We start from the raw sequence: 20276 nt of genomic DNA, 5'->3' as shown, positions 1-20276 counted from the left end.
CTGGGAGGCAGAGGTTGCAGTGAGCCAAGATCATGCCACTACTGCACTCCAGGCTAGATGACAGAGCAAGACTCCATCTTAAAAAAAAAAAAAAAAAAAAAAAGAATGACCCAGGGTAGAAAACTTTTCAAAGGTATGATTCCCTGGATCCTGACATGCTCCCTAATCACTGTCTTCCCCAGCAGCCTTGTATGAAGGGCCCAGTGAAGGGTGCTACAAATGGAGGTATGCTGTGGAGGGGAGGTGGGGGGAGACAGAGAAACAGAAACACAGCATTGGACAATCTAGTGGTCATCATTGCCTCTCTCTATTGCCTCAACTTCCAGAAAACATGACTTAACTCTGAAGACAGGGCAACGGTGTCTGTAGCAGCCAGCAAACACTACCAAACAAAGAGAGACCTTATCCAGTCACTTTTTAAACATCAGACCATGAGCAAATAGCTGCAGCTCTGGCCTATCTACCATTGCAATTCAAAAGTATCTTGTACTGTGAACAGCTGGCCAGTAATGTGTGTAATGTTTAGACTCACAAAGAACTCATGTTAATCTCTGGACCATTGATCCCATTCGGGGACACTTCCTTTCTCCTGTATCTTTTCACCTATTGCTTCGAGAACCTCTAGAAAGGCTTCTGGATCATGCATGTCCAGTGCTGCTCTTTGCCCCAGTATAGTTTCCAGCACCTGCCATGGCACTGGCCTTCTCTCTGTTTCCTGTTCTGTTCCAGCCTTTGCTTGCAACCTGGGCTACCCTGAGGTAGGCCAAGGAGTGCTATATAAAGGCCACTTCTAACAAGCCATGTTGTTTAATGTTTGCTTTCTAAGTTTACAGTTTTTCCATATTAAAAACTAATTCATAACCCGGTATCCCCCGACTTTGTAAGGAAAATAATAGCATAAGTCTATGAAGCACCACTGAATCTAAACCTCTCAAGGCTTTTAGTAAAAAATAGGATTATTTCAGGATAACTCAAGCCGGGGGCTACCAATAACATTTTCAGAAACAGAATTCTTTCATCCTTTTATATAGATTCAATAGCTTTTCAGAACTGAAAGGGATAAGAGGTCATTTGTTTAATCCAGGCCTCTCCAACAGGCTAGCTACAACACCATCAGCCTCTATTAACTATTTCCTCAAAAGTAGCTCATTGCAAACCTTGAGTCTGTGTCTCTCCCTCCTGGAGTCAGTTTTCCTCAAATAGGGGATGTTTCTTGTCTGTATGCTCACCTTTTCCTGCTGTAATATTCCTCACAGTTGAGACTTCCTACCTCCTACCTTTCAGGGGCTTCTCTTCCATGAAGAGCTTCCTTACCCTTCTTATTTTCAAGTGTGTGTGTGTGTGTGTGTGTGTGTGTGAGAGAGAGAGAGAGAGAGAAAGAGAGAGAGAGACAGAGCGATGTAATTTTTGCAGATTTGAAGTTTGGAGAGAAAAGACACAGCATTTGCCAAACCCGTGTGATTTAAATTAAGTCTATCCTTCTGTCTCTATATAATCTTGTATTTGGGGGTGCCACATGATAACACTTATCAAATAGCTTGATTTGCTAGAAATCATTCCCTTATAACAAGCCAAAAATTAACTTTCCCTAAACTCCACTCATTGGTCCCAATTCTACACTTCATATCTATATGAATACAGCAGACCTGAGTTAAAGAAAACTCTCATGTTCTCCCTAGCATTTCTCTTCTCCAGGACAAAAATACTCAATTTTTTTCCCAAAATTCCTAACTAGTCATACAGAGTCTTCGCTATTTTAAGTTGCTGTATACCTCTTAACCTGGTTTTCATATGAGAGTTTGTTCAATGTACCTTTTAAAGTGGGCCTCCAGAACTGAACAGGTGCAGGCAGTCTGACCATTTCAGAGTCCAGTAGCACTCTGATGTCTCTTGTTCTGGATGGTCTATTTCCAAAAGCACAATCCAAAAACCCTGTATCATTTTGTAGACACATACTGAGCTGACAGTACAACGCTTTCCTGCTTTGTTCTATTCAGCCATTCGCCCCCTCCCCTATTCTTCACTTGCTTTTGGAAACCAAAAATCAGGACTTTATAAGTAGCCCTGTTAGGTTTCATGTTATGCTCAAACTAGGGCAAGATCAGAGTCAACCACCCCATATTGCTAAGCAGTTCCCCTCCCCCACCCCCACCCCCACCCCCACGCATCACCCACCCTTTAACTGCTTAAGAACATTTGGGGAGAAAAGGAACTCCATTCCAGGAATGTTACTCCAATACTTTCACTGCCTCTCTAGAACTGCTGAATAGAGCCATCAACTTGGAAATCCATTGTCTTTGAGTCTCTGACCCCTTTAAACATTGTTCTTGACTGACTGAATGCCACTTATCTATGGAACAGCCCTCCCTGTACTTTTGAGAAGTCAACACCTATTCAACTTACTGCACAAACTCGACTATGTTTTAGGCAATATAATTAGCCTTCTTTTTATATTAGAAAAAAATTCTGCATCCCTCTGAAGATCTTACAGTGCTAAGATTAATCCCTACTTAAAAATTGTATGCAACCTTTTGTAGATTTCCACAGATCCTGCTCAGTGTCCTCAGTCCACTGGCCACTCCAGCTGAGAGCAGTAAAAGAGAACACAGTCAGGACAGGTGGCAAGAATACTAATCAGAGCATTCCCCATCTTTGACCATGAAACTCATAGAACCAACCTACATTCACAATTAGAAAAATAATGTCCCTTCCTTTCTGCTTTCAACACAATCCTAAAAATTCAAACTTGGAGAGTGTATTACATTTTTTAAGTTTTAACAAGAAGAAGAAGATAGTACAATTATCTTAAAATGTAGAATATAAGTTCATCTCCCAAAAGGCAGAGCAGTTTGTCCCAGAAGAATACTTTCCTGGCTAAAATTTTTATGATGCTGCTCCAAATTTAAGCTTTGTCTTTTAAGGTGTAAAATTCAAAGGTCAAATTCAAGTTGGGTACTCAAAGACGAAACAAAACAATTATCTGATTAATTCAATTAGCTAGTCTACATCATTAAGATTCCTATACTTTAAGTAATTTTTTAAAAGTCATTATTTACATAATTTCCACAACTTTCCATTTCATGTTATTTGAGAAATATGTTATTTTGAAAAGAACCTTGTGGTTGTAATATCAAAGATTTTCCGTACACTGCTTTGGGTGAGGGGAGAACTGTTAGCACTGCCTTTTAATTTTTCCCCACTGTAAGTGTTGTGCTTAAATAGCCTATTAAACTATTTACTATATGTGAGAAGGCCATTGAATGAATGATCGTTTCCACATTGCAACAAGAAGTTAGTCGTAAATCTAAGAAGTTCACAAGAAAAACTAAATCAATATTAAATAAATGAATCATGCAAAGAGTCAAAATAATACTTCACTCGCCCAGTTAAAAATGTGCTGGTCTGATCCTACTCTTTTGGAAAGAGTGAAACAATATTGTGAAACAATGATAAGGGCCATTGATTTAATCAATTATTACACTTTTCAATATAAACCTAATTTTGGCTGAGCTGAAACTTAATGCAAGTTTATTTGAACAGTCCACTTTCCTTTGTTTGTACAATAGAAAATAATATAAAGACCCGGGCATAAAAATCATTCTTATTATTTAAAAAAGAAGAAAAAAAGAAAAACTAGTAAATGTCTTATTAAAATTGTTGTAAAGATGTAAACCTTATTAACTGTACCTTATTTATGTAAAATTATTTATTGACAGCTTAATTCTACCATGTTATTATTTGCTGCCAATACAAATGAACATTATAAATAAGAAAATATGAAATTCATTTTAGACTTATAACTAATAATATGAGAAAATATCATTTATTAAAATCACTTGTGGGACCTCTAAACTGTTTTAAAATGCCAACTTTAGAAATGAAGCCAAATCAAGTGAATCATTTTCTATCCTTGATTAGAGCTGCACTGACTTTCAGATTGTATATTTATTTTTAAGAAAAAGATAGACACAGGACTTCATAAACCTCTAGGGTTAAACACTATAATTTACAATAGTTATGCAAAAGGCACAAAGTAGGAAGAACTGGGAAGCAGATGGAGAAAAATAAGACCTGCTTAAAGTAATTTTTGAAGCAGCAGAGAAGATAAAGTCATCTAGAAAATGTCTTTAGCATTACTCTTACATGCTCTATTTATTGAACTGGCCCAGCCTTTCTTTTCTATCTAGTAAACTGCCCAAACTTTGATAGCTTGAGACTCTTCAAACGTCCCTATAAAATAAGTACACACACACACACACACACATATGCACATGAATGTCTGTCTACCTGTTAAATGGAATTTTTTGTCCATTTCCACTTACCTGAACTGCCAGAGATTTTCTGAAGTAAAAACCCAGTATCATATCATGATGAAATAACTGAAGCTAAGTGTGGGGCCTCTTTTGATCTCCACTCCCAAAATCTAACACTGAAGACTTAATTCCACAGAGATGCCACCATGATACGGTACCAGATATTTGGGTTTTAGGTCTCTACTCCAGAGGTCTTTTCCTGATACTCTCATATATGGTGATAAATGTCTCCTTAATTTGCACAAGAGTTTTCAATTGTCCTCATAGGAGACCACCTTGAAGGAGCGAGTAAAAGGTTTAGTCATGGTTTCTATTTTTCTGTTTGAATTCAATACATTCTAGTTAAATGGACAATTAATAGGTCACTTCCAAAATAGTAGTGTATCAGTCCCGGTTAATAAACAATCCCCACAATTGATAATGGGCCCTATGTATTCAGCAAGTCCCTGTATACACTCAGCTCATCCACTAAATCCCTTTTCAGGTAGACAGGGTTATATGGGAAGATGAGCTAGAATGAGTCTATAAAAGTCAGTTTCATTCACTGCTTTATTTTTCAGTCAAGTGTTTTAAATGGTGTCCAGAAATTCACTTGGAATGTGAGACAGGAGAAAAGACTGACACACAGAGCCTTGCTTTATGACCATACAAAAGGGCAACTGACCCTTGCCCAAGCCTTTTCCATGTGAAATGGTTCCTAAAGTTCATCTGCAGAGTGAAAAATCGTGGTGAGGTCGCGTGTGGATGAGTCGAGTGAAAGTGACGATTGGTCACGGGTCTGTCACCCATTGTGGCCGGGTCTCAGCCATGTAAAGTGCTCTGTGGGAAAGTATCAGCCCCCTAAAGAGATGCTCAGAGCCTGCAGCTCATTAAACCGCCAGCATTTGCTGCCTCACTTGTCAGGAATTATTCTGTAGAGCAACTGCTTTCCTGAACCATTCCCAAGACACATGCACAGAGGCAGCAGGGATCTGAATTCAACCGTGATGGGGTTCGGCACAGGAGCCTGACTCAACTCTTATTTCACTTTTCACCTGACAGAGCTGTTAAGCTGAATAAGTGTTTTCTCTTGGGCAGCTGAAAGAAATGCACCCCTCCACTGGATCTCTTTACCATAAACTCAAATTCCCTGCCTAGAGATTCTCATCTGACCCAGAAATCTCAAGACCAAGGGGAACTTTACTTTTATGCCTGTGTTTTTCCTTTGCCTGTGAGAGTGTGTGTGTGCACGCTGCGAGATTTCAAAAGTCTGTCATTCCCACTCCACCCCCAGACTCTACTAAAATTTTGCTTTTATAATGTTGGGAGAAAAGAGTTCTCTTGAAAATATTTCCAACAGTTCTGGTTGGTTACCTTCAAGATGCCAAAAAGGAGAGATTTATCTCTTCTCATGACCTTGACAATTTTAAATTATTCTCCATAGATACTTAGTGACTTTCTGTGTTACATTTTAAGCGGAATGGAAATTTTACACAGCACAACTTTTTCGCCTTCCTTCCTTTCCTTTTTCCTCTTCTTTAAAGGAGTGTCGCTACACATTTCAGAAAAGCCAAACCGGTCCCTCCGAGATCTTTTATATCAAATGGAAAACAAGTTGCTTTTGGTGATGTGTCGGCCCTGGGTTTCAATGCCATTAGAACTGCTCACAATTGCTCAGTGTGCTGAGGTTTGATAAATCTCTGGAAAGCTCCTGAATAGGATTGCTGTGATTTTTAGTGAGGAATTAGCTCCCTGCCATTGCATTACCAATTAGTTTTCCAGAGCACATTAAATCCTGCAGCTTTCGTTTACAGAGTAACTGAGGCATTGCTGATGAAGCATAAAAACTTACTTGCAAAAGCAGCGGAGGATGCAGTGCGCCGACAGGACCCACCACAGCAAGCCGAGTAGAATGGTGGGGCGCTCAGAAGAAAAGGTTTGGAAGGTGCTGCGGAGAAAGTATTGATCTCATTGATTAGCCATTTCTTTAAGACAATATTCAAAACTCCAGTTTCCTAAAAGTCATTGAGTAAACACTTTGCTTAGTTTTAATTTGTTTTGAAATTAAAGTTGTAAAGTAGCCTTTGTCTGTCAAAGAGCATGCTAAATAATATCAAGATTTGAGAGGTGTGGTGGAAAGACGCAAAGAGACTGTGAAACACCAAGCTTCTTAGATGATTTTCTGTGCAGTCATCATTGTAAACAGTAAACATCAAATATTCCTTTATTTAAAATACCCTAGAGCAACACTGTCCAAGGAAACTATCTGTGATTATTGGAAATGTCTACATCTGCATTGTTCAAAATGGTTTCTGCTACCCACATATAGCTACTGTACACTTAAAATGTAGCTAATACAATGAATAACTGAATATTTAATCTAAATTCACTTATATTTAAATAGACTCATACGAATAGGGGTTACATTAAATAGCACAGCTCTAGATATCCTACTTACCAAGAAACGATTTAAATCTTATGTGCTTACATTTAATTTTTAAAGTTTATATCACTTTGCTTATTTCAGATGGTTCTTTGAAACAGATAGTTGGATTCCAAAGTTGGTAAGAGTAAATTTACTGAGCGATTCCATAACAAAAAGTGGTGTTTCTGATCACATTTACATGACTTAAAGTATTTGAGAATAATCCCATCTTATCTCAAGAGAAATCTAGTCACCCTGAAGATATATGTTTCTAGTATAGTGAGTTGCCATGTAATTCTGCTCTGCATAGTTTTATTAAAATAATCTATTCATAAAATTTTCAGGAGAGACGCATGAACTATTTATGATTACTCCTGTGCAAAAGTATGAAAAAGAGACCCATTTTGGTGACTAAAATCTTCTATAAAAATTTTTTGAAGTCTCATTAGTGTAAGTTGTTCTATTAGTTTGACTATAAAACCATCATAGAAATGACGAATCATCCCCTTTGAATTTAACATTTTAAGCTAAACTCTGTTCCTCAGTAGATGACAACAGTTATAAAGGATAAAACATGAATAACTCCTCTCCATTACTGAGCACTTACTGTATACCATGCTTTGGTTACGTGCCTTAGACACACCATGTCCTTTCATAGAATGTGTTTAATACAATATAACTGTAGGTGGAGATTGCCTAAAGTGGGCACTTGCCCATACTATGACACACTCAACAGAGTGCCTAGCACATTCTAAACAGTCAAAACTTTTTTAGTAATTGAGCAAATGGTCTTCCAAACTAACAAACAGAAAACTTCCCTGGTCTTAGGGAAAGAATGAGGGTCAAGAATTAATCCTTCCCCTGCTTCCTGACCCACCCTAAAACATGGTGTCTTTCATAACTGATGACCTTGAAATCTAAAACATGACTTGAAAATAAATATTTTTATGATTCTCCTTTCATATTCAAGTGACAACTTCTTTCCTTTTCTTAATCACATTCAGTGAATATTGTTTCCATATGACTACATACCTTTTTGAAGAACACAGTAATTTCAGACTTGTATTTTAACGAACTGATAAGTTGTTTATGTTCATGTTTATTTTCACAATTTCTGTGAAGGATGTATCAAAATAAGTATAGTTCCCAATAAGAATTATTATAGTATTTCAGGGTCCTGGGTGCTTTCAAATTGCAGATTAATCATAAATGCAGTTTTCTTCCTAGCACACAATGGGAAGTTGTTAACATTAATGCTTTTAGATTTTTTAAATACTTGGGCTTTTAAAGAATCAAGTGTTTGTTTCAAATGATCAATTAAATTCTTAGTGATAAATGTGGTTTACAGATGTCTGATCTTAATGCTGAATTTAACCAGAAAAACCATTTTAATTGAACAGAATTTATATCGCTCTACATTACCCTATCTTAATATATAAAAGCTGTAATCAAAATGACAGTATCAAAATCTGTAATTGCAAAAAAATTAATCATAATCTACAGTAACAATTCTAGTTTTGACTAAAGAACTGGACTTCTTCACATTTTGTGACATGACAGGCTTGAAATTCTATTGTGTACAATTTTTCACCATTTTAAATCATCTTTTTGACACACATATTTACACATGAGTTTAAGTCAATTCCTGATTGCTATACACAAATACATCTTGTTTAAGCTGGTTTATGTGAAAATCACTGTAAAATTCCAATTAAAGGCTTTTTTTTAATGTGTTCCTATTTTGACCTAAGTCAAATGCTAATCCAGTGAGCATGTGATTGCAGGAGCACTGAATGGTCTTAAGAAATCACTATTTAAAACAATGCACTGCATTGAAGGTATACATATATACATACCATATATATATAGGTAGCACTTTTAACTTTAGTGAACCATATACATTTTTTAAGTAATGACCAAAACAGGAAACTCAGCTTTGAAGAAAACAAAGTGACAAGTTGATAGACGTGCCGTAAACCCTTAAGAACTACTTGGAAGCTGCTCTGAAAAACGTAGAAAAGGTAATTTGATCCTATATAAAATGCATTTCAAACCTGATCAGTGCCATCTAGATGCAGTTGCTTAATCATTTATCATGTTAGAAATGATTAACTGTAGGCTCACTGAACAATATTTATAATGATAATATTTAAGGAGTGCTTACTACATATCAGGCACTGGACTAGCTACAAATTTAACACATGCTATCTCATTGATTCATTAACATTCAACACATCTGAAATGTGATTATGACGGCTCACAGTAAATTAAAAGAAAAAAGGATGAGAAAAACAATAAAGATTTAATATAATAATTAATTACTAGCCATGAGGGATAGAGATTTCATGCACCATGACTCTGCCAGTTAGTTATTCAATAAGAGCTTGACCCTGGATAACTGACACATCTCCCAAGATTTCCATGAGAAAGAAAAAAATGGCCTTTCCTCTGGAAAAATATATAAACAGGTCAGGTTCTACAGCATGATGTCAGTTTATATTAACACAACATCTTGAGACACTCCAAATTTCATATCCTACTGTGATGGTTAATACTGAGTGTCAACTTGATTAGATTGAAGGATGCAAAGTATTGATCCTGGGTCTCTCTGTGAGGGTGTTTCAAGGGAGATTAACATTTGAGTTAGTAGGCTGGGAAAGGCTGGGTGGGCACCATCTAATCAGCTGCCAGAACACCTAGAATATAAAGCAGGCAGAAAAAAGTGAAAAGACTAGACTGGCCTAGCCTACCAGCCTACATCTTTCTCCCATGCTTCCTTCCCTCAAACATTGGACTCCAAGTTCTTCAGTTACAGGACTCGAACTGACTCTCCTTGCTCCTCAGCTTGCATACGTCCTATTGTGGGACCTTGTGATCTTGTGTTAATATTTAATAAACTCCCCTTTATATATATGCCTATATATCCTATGAGTTCTGTTCCTCTAGAGAACCCTGACTGATACACCTACCAATCAAGCTTCCAATTTCTGTGTGAAACTGTTATGAGTGACAAACAAAATGACTTAAAATTTTTGGAACTAAACTGGGGCCTGTCTGAATCCAAATGACTAAAATTATGTATTCAGAGAAAACTTCATGAACTTTCCGTATGACTTATTTGAAGATACAGATTCAAGATACCTTTTATTTTGCATGTTTATTCAAGATGGGAACTTCTAGCCAACCTAATGGTGAACTGGACTGATTTTTTTAACTTAGCTGACTAGATGGTTCTGTGATACAAATATCCCATAGCCAAGCAAGATTACAAGTTTAGCTACTGAGAAATTATTCTGTTTTCTAGAAAACAATAATTTTTTAAATTGTTTTTTGTTCTTTTCATTCTCCTTTAGTAAAGCAGAAGAACATCAGGAATCTAAATGGTGTAAAACCACATTCTTATTGGCAATACAAACTATGGTACTAACCGACTTGAACTGACATTTCGAAGGAAGAGTACTAAAGACCACTAATAAAACTTTCAAATAAATTTCAGGAGCCCACTGCATTTAAGAAGGATGAGAAGAAATAACAGAAAGTTCCAAAGTATCTTACTAAGGCAACCACTGGGAGAAAAAAAAAACCCTCTAGGAAAGAATGACAAGGAAGTAAATAATTAAGAATATTATTATAATAAATAATATTAATAGTTAATTAAAATTAATAATGAATAATTAATTAAAATAATTTAATAATAAATAATAAATTGATTACAAATAATAATGACAGAGAAGTAAATAATTCCAAAAGGATGGTTTTCATGACCTCTTTCACATGCCAGGTACATGGCCACTGAGAAGTTAAACATCTAAACTTCCTACTTGCAAATAATACACAATTGAACAGACAGTCTATGGTGGGGTGGACCCAAAACAAGACTCCAAAGAACAGCAAACATCTGTCTTGAGTAGTTAGAACAAAGAAATATCAATTAGCTAATGAGGTTTGATTTATTTTAATACTTAGTACATCTGAAAGTAATTCATTCATGTGATCTAATTGCAAACCTTGCCTTCAATCACCAGGCATAACAAGTTAGGTAAATTCATCCTTTACCTTTCTGTTTATCAGAAAACAAGAGAAGCCCACAGTTTTTGCCTCAAAGGTGTTTAAAACACAGAAAAATAAAGGGTCTTAATGTTTTGGTACAGCTCATGAGAAGATAAATTGAATGCAGTGTCTACTTGTTTGCTTCTGTCCTTTCAACTTAGGGCAAATAGTATGTATTGTCTGTTTGTCAACTGCTGAGCACTGCACTGTGTGCCGGGACTACAAAGATTGAAAAAGGAGTTTTCCTTCCTGGAATAATTTATATTTTTTAATATTCTTTAACTTACAGATTTGAGTCTGCTGGTTAATGAAATGAAATGTAAATTTCTCAGTTACTCCAAATTCAGTTTTGTTCAGTGAAACCTGACACACTCCCCAAGGAAATGCAATCTAACAAAATTCATACTGTGCACATCCAAAGCCAGTAGTTCTCAACCCTGAATACACATTAGAATTGTCTGGGCTGCTTCTCAAATATACAGATGCCTAGCTCCCACACCAATTGTTTTAAATCAGGCTGGCTAGGATTGGACACCCGCACAGCATTTTTTCACTTGTAGGTGATTATAATATAGAGCAAGGATGAGACCGTGAAAAGAAACATAAAACAACACCTGACACATTGTAGACAATCAATAAATGTTAGCCTCTCCTCTTGCCATTAGTATATAATCTGAGATCAAGACTAAAACAGCATATAAAAAAGCAGTATTGCCTGTAATCCCAGCACTTTGGGAGGCCGAGGCAGGTGAATCACAAGGTCAGGAGATTGAGAAGTATTATCCAGACTTCTACTGAAATACAGAATAAAAACAAAAAGATATTTTAAGAAAGGCTTGTTCAAAGAACGCTTTAAGCAGGAGAAACATCTTAATCAGGGTCTTGATTTGGAAAGTACTTGGAAGGGCAAAAGAAGAGAATGAAACCATTCCAAAAATAAAAGGTTGCAGGGACAAAGGAAAAGAGGTAAGGATGGTGTTAACACATGGGGTAGGTGAAGGAGACCAGCCTGGCTACTGGGACAAGGTTCAAGGGGTGAACATTAAGCAATGTGGCTAGAAGAGTTAAATGCAGTTGATGGAATGAAGGTCTTAAAGGCCAAACTAGGTAATTTCATTTAATCTGTAGTCAAATTGGAGAATTTGGGTTCTCCTGAGTAGCTTGGTGACATAATGAAAAACTACATTTGAGAAAAGTTCACCTGGCAGTGGTGGATGGGATGCAGTGGAATAAAGAAGGGCCAGGCTGGGCACAATGGCTCAAGCCTGTAATCTCAGCACTTTGGGAGGCCAAGATGGGCGGATCACGAGGTCAGGAGATCAAGACCATCCTGGCTAACACGGTGAAACCCCGTCTCTACTAAAAATATACAAAAAACTAGCCGGGCGTGGTGGCGGGTGCCTGTAGTGCCAGCTACTTGGGAGGCTGAGGCAGGAGAATGGCGTAAACCCGGGAGGCGGAGCTTGCAGTGAGCTGAGATCTGGCCACTGCACTCCAGCCTGGGCGACAGAGCAAGACTCTGTCTCAAAAAAAAAAAAAAAGAAGGGCCAAAGGGAAAGCTGCTATGTAGTAACAACGTGCTGTAGCAACAGGTGATGATAAGCATTTGTGTGAACACTTCCAGCAACATCTTATCTATCCTCACAACACCAACAAGTTGACAGGATCTGGCTTCCCTCCAGCTGTGGGACGCTAGTTCACTGTGACCATCACCGGTGCCCAGGGTCATCACCTCTGCTGCCTTACCCTCAGGGAGTCTCAATTAGACCGCTCTGAAAAAATGATCTAAACTTGAGGAGATTCCTTGCTCTTTTTATTATAAAGTCTATGTCACAGAAGAGACTACTACAAGCCTTTGTGAAGGCTCCCTGAGCTCCCGGCTATAGTACTCTGTGTGATTAATTCCTGCACTGGTCTACTCCAGCAGAAGATAGACCTAGCAGGAAATGCATCTGATACTGGTTATCTTGATTTCATCCTGGGACAGATTTTAAACGATCACAAATTATTTGGTACTCCTCCCATTGAGAGGTGGGGTCTATTTCTTCCTCCCTTGAATTTGGAATGGCCTTGGTGACTTGCTTAACCAAGAGATATGGCAGATAAGACATTCTGAAACTTCTACAACTAAGTCTTACGAAGTTCCAGAATGTCACTTCCAAGACTAAGTCATAAGAAACTGCAAGACTTCATATGACCTAGTGTTGGAAGTACCAGAATGTCCAAAGTTCCAAAGCCACATGGGTTTTTGGAATGTGTGCTCTTGGTGTTCTCCCTTTCAGAATCCAGCCACTCTGCTATAAAAAGGCCAAGAAACTTGGAGAGCCCAAGTATGAATGCTGCAATAAACAGCTCCACTTGAGCACCCAGTAAACAGATGGCATCAGTGCCAGCCATGTGAGTAGCCATCTTGGACATCCAGCCCAGTCAAACCTTCCCATGACTTTAGTCCCAGCTGACATCTAACATCACTCAAGATTCTAAGTGAAAACCACCCAGCTGAGCCCAGTCAACCCACAAAACTGTAAGAGAAAATAACAAATTGTTCTTTAAGCCACTGAGTTTTGGGATGGCTTCTTATACAACAATATCCCTTTTACCAATATTTTGCCTATGGTGAAATGGTGGGAAGGAGTCCTGCACATCTTTTCCTGTATCTTACCAGTGGGTTTTTAAGGTATGTGCTTTAAAGTCAAATGCTGAGTCTACCACTGTTCACATTTTGAAATGAAGAAAGAGAGGCTCTGTGAGGTTATATGAATTCCTTATGGTTACAGAATCAGTAATCTGAAGACCTTGAATCTAGACTTAAATACAGGAATGTTCAGAGAGCTATAGGTAGTTTTAAATTTAACCAATTTGCCATTTACACGTCGGAACAAGCACTGGCGTACTTATATTATAAAAAGCATGATAGTAAATACTTTACGGTTTGTGAGCTACACAGTCTCCATTATGACTATTCAATAGAAAAGCAGCTATAGGAAATATGTAAACAAATAGGTGTTATTCTGTTCTAGCTTTAAACAATCAGATGGTCTTTTTTGTTTCAGACCCGATATAACCACAAAACTTATTCAATACACCTAAACTCAATCCAGCCCTAGGTTATCTATTAAAAACTTGCCAGCAGTCACAGTTTTTATTCCTTTTTAAATGTACACAAATTTTCTCAAAGAATGACTTATTAACTCCTTCCCATATTTTAATTTTAAAAATAATAGAGACAAAGTTTTAAAGAACAAGAAATTCTGAGTCTTTTCAAGAGGCCTTGTAGAAATCTATATATTGTATATTCTATTTCTGATGGTGCTTAGAGTTAACAAAAAATTAAGGTTGTTATGGCATGGTCCCTGAACATGTGAAAGAAAAGTGAAGAACCTGGTTCATCTGGGGAGTATTTATAAACAAGAAGGCATTAAAATAGTCAGCAATTTTTACAAAAAGACCCAAGTTTTTTTCTGTATTCCTTTCCTTTTCCTGAATGCTTCAGTTCTAAAAGTCTAAAAACTCCTATAGGCTTTTTGATCTTTGACTTCAGAGAGAATTTTAGTACCTTAAGTTGACTGTTCACATACCTCACAAAACTGTGCCCCTGAAATATTCTCAACTAATAGCTGGTTGACAAAATGAATAATGCTATTAAAAATGAAATCAGCTATGGTAACTTTATATAGAGTGATGAATCACTCAGCATTGCCAAGTTAAGTATTGACTGGAGGCTAAAAAGAATGAGAGAGAGAGATTTCATTAAAAGTGGAAACATTACTGAAAGTAAAATAAAACGGAATAAAATACAAGGGCCTGGTAAGTATGTTATACGTTAAGGCAAAAATCCAATTTCTTACTAAGAGAGTATAAAATAGAAGCATGATCTAATGAAGTCTAAAATGAGGATTCTAACAAGCATTCCTAGATAAAAATCATAGTTTCATTTTACAACTTGCCTTTTTATTCCTGACAGACTCCAGGTATATTTGAATGAAAACTTAGTTACTTAAACTGACTTAAAACTTATGTCCTTTCATTGTACATATAAAGAAAAACTATTGTAATTAAGAAAAACTTTACTTAGAGCTTCTTCTAACCGAAAATTAAATAGACAAACACTGTATTAAGGGTTGCAAAGCAAGATCCTCAAAAGATCTTCCCATTTAACGCCCACCCTAATATAAGCACACTTTCTTTAAATAGTTTAAATAACAATTTCATTTCTGTATAAACTTTCATAGCAAAGAATCTCAAAGGATTTTATGAACACAATGATTAAACAGAAATTATGCATGGATGTTAGGTCCTTCACTTTTAAGTTGCTACCGTTTTTCTCATCGTTCAACAGCAAATCTAACCATAAAATATCTTCTTACAGCAAAGAGACGTCTAGTGGTCACCAAGAACAGGAAGGAGGTGGCACACCCAAAGAGGACTATCATGGAGTCTAAGCACAGCCTAGGTTCCAATATAAACCTTGGAAACACATCCATGGCAAACAAATATAAATAAAATCACCCTTGGCAATCCCCCCCCCCTTTTTTTTTTTGAGACAGAGTCTTGCTCTGTCACCCAGGCTGGAGTGCAGTGGTGCAATCTCAGCAATCCCTTTAAATTGCCCAAAACATACGGCATCCTTTTGACTTTATGTAGCATAACCCTGAACACTCTAAATTCTACGTTTAATTCTACGTAAGTCCATACGTAGATTTACGGGCATTCAAACCATCGTACCTTTTAAAATAACCCTCAAATCCCTAAAGGAAGGGAGCTAAGTGGAAAGTTCTAAAACATTCTTATTTGCCCTGCTCCATGTACTCCTGTTTTACTATTAAACTTCAAGAGTTTCAGTTCATATTACCAGATTGAAATTTGCTTGTTGTTACAGCAAAGAAGAGAAGAGAAGCATGTGTTGGGGCAGAAGAGAGATAGAGATATTGGTTCTAATAGTCTCTTTTATTTTATCCACTGCAAGAACTTCTCCTTGAACCTGAAGGTGTTTATTAACTTAGGGACCACAGAGCTGATTACTCACGAACTAGGTAAAAGTTATTAATATGTTAATTTTAAATAAAAAGGTATGTTGAGCAGATCACAGAAAAATATACAGACATAGAAAGAATATGGTTCTCCCATTCTCAAAAAATTCCACCAAAGGATGACTGGAGTGATGGCCTCAGCAAAGAACCACTAGCATGGGTCCCATCACTATCCCATTCAGAATCCCCTTTTGTCATCCTGGTTCCGAATCAGCATCATCAACACTCAAAATTCTATGATTTTAATTTGTCAAAACGAATCTAAATCATAGTGTCAGCAACAGAAAGCTCAAACTCAGGCTTAAAAAATAAGGTCACAAAGTCTTTACTTAGACTGGAATCCCCACCTTAAGCACAAATCCCTTTTCTCCCTCCCCTAGGTGCCTAAAATGTAAGAGAGGACATTTTATTTCACACTTTCAGTGTATCTCAGTGGAGGAAAAAACTACCATTTGCAGCACCAGACATAAGTGTGAATAGTTCCAGACAGTCAACAATCAATGGGTAAACAGTACCTGGGATTGGGAGACAAACAAGAAAACCAGAGTGCACATTAAGTATTGATGGTCAGAAACAATCCTAACTGGATGCCAGAAAAAAAAAGTACTAATGCTCTTTTATTTCTTTACTACACAGAATGACTTACTTGGCAAAACTACTTTTTGCAGTTCAACTCACCTATCCAGAATGAACATTTGCTTTCCAGTCCTTTCATATGCAGCACAAGAATAGATTTAATAAACAATAAAGGAAATTATATTCAGGAAATTATTTTTATGTCAAACATTTTCTAAAATGCTTAAAATAACAAATGTTATTAATAAGCAAGACTATTTGTTCCACTTATTTTAAAGAGAACTGATGGCATAACCACCAATTGGAAAACTGATGTCATTCTGTAGCCAGGAGAATTTAAATATTTTGGCATTTTACATTTTCAGTCCCTCTTTTATATACAAAGACATGAATATTTTTATCAGGCATAATATTTTCCAAATATTGTCACAAATAATGGCATAGGCAAACTTCTGAGGAAGGATGTCTGATAATCAGAGTTTACTCCAAAACCCTCCTGGTTTCCACTAATAAACTATAATAGATTCATGACATTTTTTCTTTTTTCAGATATAAGCCCTGCAGGAGAACCTATTTGCTATCCAGTATTGCCCTAAATGTGCCCCTCCCTAGCCCTGAGTCCTTTGATTTTTAAAGTTTTAAAACTATTCTACATAAACAACTTGACAACATATAGCTATGGAGTGTGACTTTTCTTGCTGGAAATACTCAAACTTAACAATTTTCAGGGATGAAGCACTGACAACTCTACTTTCATCCATGAGCTGTAAATTTGTGTTACCGTGTTTAACTGTCACCACCTTTCAAATATATTTCATAACAAGAGGAAAGGGAAAGCTAATTTCTTCCATTATGGGCTGAGGTACAAAATCACAATTTGATTTATTATTGTGATACTATGTAATTGGTGATCCAATTGGCCCTCATTATTTTCTTCTAGTCAATGAAAGACTAACCTAAGGTAGGAGTCTGAAGATTTGGAGTAATTTTTTCTCTTTCACAAGTTCATAGATGATTAAAGTGATATTTTGGACAAAAACAAAATGAGCAAATGAAATAATCATTGAGAAAAACAACTGGAATCCCCACAGCCATCTCATTAGCTTATTAGGAGGATTAAGGGAGCTGTTTTGAAAATGGCTGCTAACCTATAAAGCAGTACAGAACATGGAATGTAAGCTCTACAAGGGCCGAGACAGTCATCTGTTTTGTTAACTGATTATGCCAATGGCCTAGAACAGAGCCTGATACATGGGAGACACTCAGTAAGCATGTGCTGAATGAATGAAATATATGGTATATTTAAAGTAGGTAACAAAAATAACGAAAAATAATGAAACAAAAATGCATGCAGAAGCAGAAATCCCGCAGTTAAACGGTGGTATATTTCACCAATGAACTTAGAAATAACTCTGGGGCTTTCTTATTCAAATTTAGATGTGGTGCACTCAACAAATTAAGGCTGGGAAAAAAGCGGGCAATCAACATGCAGAAATTACTAAAATCAGATTTTGTGGTCCACTCCCAAGTTAGTGTCTAAAGGATCAGAACAGGTTGTTTGACAACATTTCAGAAAAATATAGTATTATCTTTATTATCTTCCCCAAAACTCCAACTCTTATGCTCTCCCCCAGAACACCAAATCACTATTTCATCCTCACCTAATTTCCACCTGATAGAAAAAAAAAATTGTTGGCACTCCATTATAATTTTATAATTGTACACTCCATAAAATAATTCCCACATTTGGTAAGGCAAGAATCTGTAATTTAAATAAAACTGGGGCAATGTTCAGAAAACTACATTCTTTATCCGATTATAAAAATAAATCAATATAAATTCTGGTTTTAAGCAGCATATTTGTAGGGTCAAATTCATGAGATTTTAGTTCTCTTCTTTAGATGTTTTTCTAGTTTCAGAACCTAATGTTTTCTTTACAAGAATAATTTTTTAAAAAACAGAGGTTGTTTGTTCAAATGAAAATTAATCTACAACATCATCTCTTCAATGAGTATTGAATAAAATATTTGGAAAAACACATGCTTAAACTCTATTAGAATACTTCAAAAGGGAATAAAAATTCTTACAACCCTCGTAATTATTCCAAAAACAATGTTTACAATTGGACACTTTAATACGTGTACAAGAATGAATATGTTCTTGAATATAAAAAATGTAGTTATGAAAACTTTTAACCTTTAGTTGCAATATTTTGAAATAAAAAATAGATACGGTAAATTATTTTTGAGGGTTACTGAAATAACTGCACTTGACTTGCATTTATTTTATTTAAATGTAATCTGTAAAATCTGCAAAGGTTAAAATTAAATACCTTTTCATGGCTGAGACAATTACGATTAGAAACAGCGTAGGAATCCTTGAAAGATAACTTCTATCAACAAAAACAAGCCACCAAAAGTTATGCAAATCAACAAATTTTCTGGAAAATGTTACTTTTATGAAATATAATTTATTAACTCTTGTCCAAGTGAATCTGCTTTATGCCTAATTTTTCTAATACTTCAAAAAGAACAGAGAGGCCCAAATTTCCATAAACTTTGCCTTAACTGTTTGTTCCTCTTTCCGGGTGCAAAAAAGGCTCCCTAGCATTTAGGTTTTACACTAAGTGAATGAGACCGGTGTTCATATAGTTACATTTGTTCCATTCTGTTAGTAACCATTTCAAACTGAAAGACTAGGACAGGTTCTAAACATGTTAAATTCTATAAAGCCATTAGCAATAAATTTGATCCGGCAGTTTGCTGGGACAATGGAAACTGCTGAAAAAGCGTCTATTAGTCATTCTGGACAAACCCATCGGGATTAAAAGAATGAGTTAAGATCGTTTAAGGACGCAGCCAAAAAAAAAAAAAAAAATCCAATTGGATCTCAGTTTCTGAGTCTCTAAGAGGCTTTTTCCCCTTTATCACTGACAATTTCAGGGAGCCCCCACATAAGCTTTAGCTAATATTTGACTAAATTGTCAGCATCCTTCTTCCCAGTCCCACTAGTTAGGTTTAATATGGTGATTAAAATAAACCCAAACTGCCCTTCTTTCGGTAAATTCTTATTTATTGGTGAACTTCCTATTCCAGTTGCCAATTCAGCTGTTTTTCAGCTCAGCACGAAGAAAAAGCCGGCCTTCATTTCTTTGCGCCTAACGTGTTCCAAAATTTAAGAGTGGAGAAAGCCAGAACTTTGCGCAACTCTCCTTCCAAAGATCATTGCGCGCGTTCCTGACCTATCCCGACAATCCTAACAGTTTGAGTGGCAAAATCTCCCCAAGTTGGGCCGCGCAAAGCTCTCCTTGTCAATAACTTTTCTGAGAGCTGGTGTCGTGCAGCCCGGGGCACAAGAGCGGGCGGGTTAGAAACGTTGAACTTGGTGAAACCTCTTGAGACTGATACAGGCAGGCCGAAGAACCTTCAGAGTTTCCCAGTTAAGGCCAAAAACTTAAGGAGCCCTACCACCTGTTGAAAGAAGGGAACGGCAAGGAAGCTGGTGGAATGGAATGGGTGGGATGAGGCAAAAAAGAATCACAGAAAGTGGTGCGCCTCCGCCTGGGCCCCCGACTCCCAAAGTAGCATCTCCACTAAAGCTTGAAATGCTCCACGAAGGTCCCAAACCGGCGCTCCCCGGGCACAGTGCGCACCGCCGGCGCTGCCAGATTCCGGGACCGCCCGGCCCGGGGACACGGTCGCGGCTGCGGAGGGAGGGGAGAGCTGGCTCACCTGGCGCTGAAGGCTGGAAGGTACAGTCTCGGTCCCCCGGAGCCCGGCCCGGCAGCCTGGCACTGTCCATAGAGGGACTGAGCACTTGAAAAGCCCACCGCGTACCGTAGGGCGTCCCGGCGGGGCTAACTTGTTCGGCTGCGGGGCACAGCTTTAGGGGAACCGGGCTGGC

At 37.3% G+C, this 20276-nt stretch overlaps 1 protein-coding gene across 1 annotated transcript in view; it reads right to left on the bottom strand.

Moving 5' to 3' along the window:
* DBX2 (developing brain homeobox 2) overlaps positions 1–20276 on the bottom strand; it is a 41128-nt gene that overhangs the window by 19756 nt on the left and 1096 nt on the right. Inside the window, exons 2-3 of the mRNA XM_011936111.1 lie at positions 20105–20271; positions 6145–6240 (exon numbers count right to left, since the gene is read on the bottom strand). Of these exons, the coding sequence (XP_011791501.1) occupies positions 6145–6240; positions 20105–20271 (263 nt within the window). The remainder of the gene's footprint in view (positions 1–6144; positions 6241–20104; positions 20272–20276) is intronic.

This window comes from Colobus angolensis, unplaced genomic scaffold (assembly GCF_000951035.1).
Source record: "Colobus angolensis palliatus isolate OR3802 unplaced genomic scaffold, Cang.pa_1.0 Scaffold150, whole genome shotgun sequence".
Taxonomy (NCBI): domain Eukaryota; kingdom Metazoa; phylum Chordata; class Mammalia; order Primates; family Cercopithecidae; genus Colobus; species Colobus angolensis.
The sequence above is the reverse complement of the archived record's forward strand: the minus strand, read 5'-3'. Positions and strand labels throughout refer to the sequence as shown.